General features: G+C 50.7%; 1 protein-coding gene across 1 annotated transcript; it reads right to left on the reverse strand.

Annotated features, from left to right (window-relative positions):
- Positions 1-458: 458 nt before the first annotated feature.
- Positions 459-1031, reverse strand: LOC137623885 (uncharacterized). Its single transcript, XM_068354683.1, has one exon. It carries the CDS (start codon positions 1029-1031, stop codon positions 459-461), a length of 573 nt encoding a protein of 190 aa, XP_068210784.1.
- Between the last annotated feature and the right edge of the window lie 457 nt (positions 1032-1488).

Below are 1488 nucleotides of genomic sequence, written 5' to 3' on the forward strand. Positions count from 1 at the left end.
GTCACTTTCACTCATCTCACTTACCGTATTGTTATCACTATTTGCGTCACTACCTAAGACCTCTGTGGCTGGTTGTTGAGATGTCGTAGTCTGAACCATCTCCTGGTTGTCCCCAGACGTCTCAACGGTCCCTGGCAGTCCTGCTATTAAACTGTACGCACCCTCGATTTTGATGTCGCCATCATCTTCTCCAACACCATCATCGTCATCAGAGGGGGAAATCTCCAGGGGAACCAGGTGGCTGACAGTCCGCAGCGACTCGACACCCTCGAACAACACCTTGGCTGAACGCATGACTCCGTCGTCGTCAGGATATGTCTCCACGACAAGTCCAAGGGGCCATGTAGCCCTTTTTTGATTTACTTGCTTGACCAGCACGACGTTTCCGGGGTGCAGCTTGGAAGGTTCCCCAGATCGACAGTCGTGTCTGGCTCTCAGGGCACTCAAATACTCTTTTCTCACCTCTGTCGGAAGGCTTTCAAAGAGTCTGTCAGCTTCACATAAACATCACTGAGCCTCCGGGAGGTGAAGGTCGCATTGAGGTGGTCGTCTGGCAAGATCAGTGCCATGAGGTTGATTGGGCTTCCTCTCACTAAATGGGAGGGGGTGAGGACCTCATCCTCGCACTTGTCGCCGCTGTACATTAGAGGCCTGTTATTAACCACCACCCCGGCCTCCTTCACTAATGTTAGTACGTGGGCGTCTGGCAGGTACTTCTTCCCGAGGGGTATCTGTAGGCCACGTTTTGTCACTCTGATTAGGCGCTCGAAGAACCCACCTTTCCAAGGTGCACGGAGCGTCTGAAAGCGCCATTCAATTCCAGTTTTCCTCAGGAACTGCTGGACTTCATCCCCTTCATAAAGTCCCTGAAGGAGGTTGCTGACAGTCTTGAACGTTTGATGATTATCAGATGTGATGAAAGACGGAGCACCGTGGGCAGCACAAAAGCGACGTAAGGCTAATACAAATTCCTCCGCTTTCAGGGAGGGGCAGAAATCGAGGTACACGGCCCTGCTGGCCATGCAAGTCATGATCAGTATGTATCCTGGCCGCATTTCAGTCTGTATGGCCGCTGTGTGTTCCACTCCGACTGCTGTAAAGGGCTTCGTTAGGTTGATCCTTTCCTTCGGTAGGGGGGGTGGTGGTGGCTGTCTCAACAGGGGCTGGAAGGCTAGCACGCATTATGGACACTGCCGCACGGTCCGCCTCACAATGGAACGTAGGCCCGGCGACCAGCATTTCTGTCGGAAGATACCCATTAGTGTATTCACACCACAATGTAAATGCAAACTATGCAAATATCTTAGATAAGCCCTAGCTAAGTGCCCTTTGGCTGGCAAAAGAATTAAATGTTTCATTTCCTCTACTTGGGACACTCGTCCCCTTGTGCAAATTAACTTGTTATCTAACACTAGATTTAATTATCTGACAAAATTAGTAACTTCACGAGGGGGTCTGACTCCACCCTCCAAGTAAGCATAGACTGTA

This window comes from Palaemon carinicauda, chromosome 30 (assembly GCF_036898095.1).
Source record: "Palaemon carinicauda isolate YSFRI2023 chromosome 30, ASM3689809v2, whole genome shotgun sequence".
NCBI lineage: Eukaryota > Metazoa > Arthropoda > Malacostraca > Decapoda > Palaemonidae > Palaemon > Palaemon carinicauda.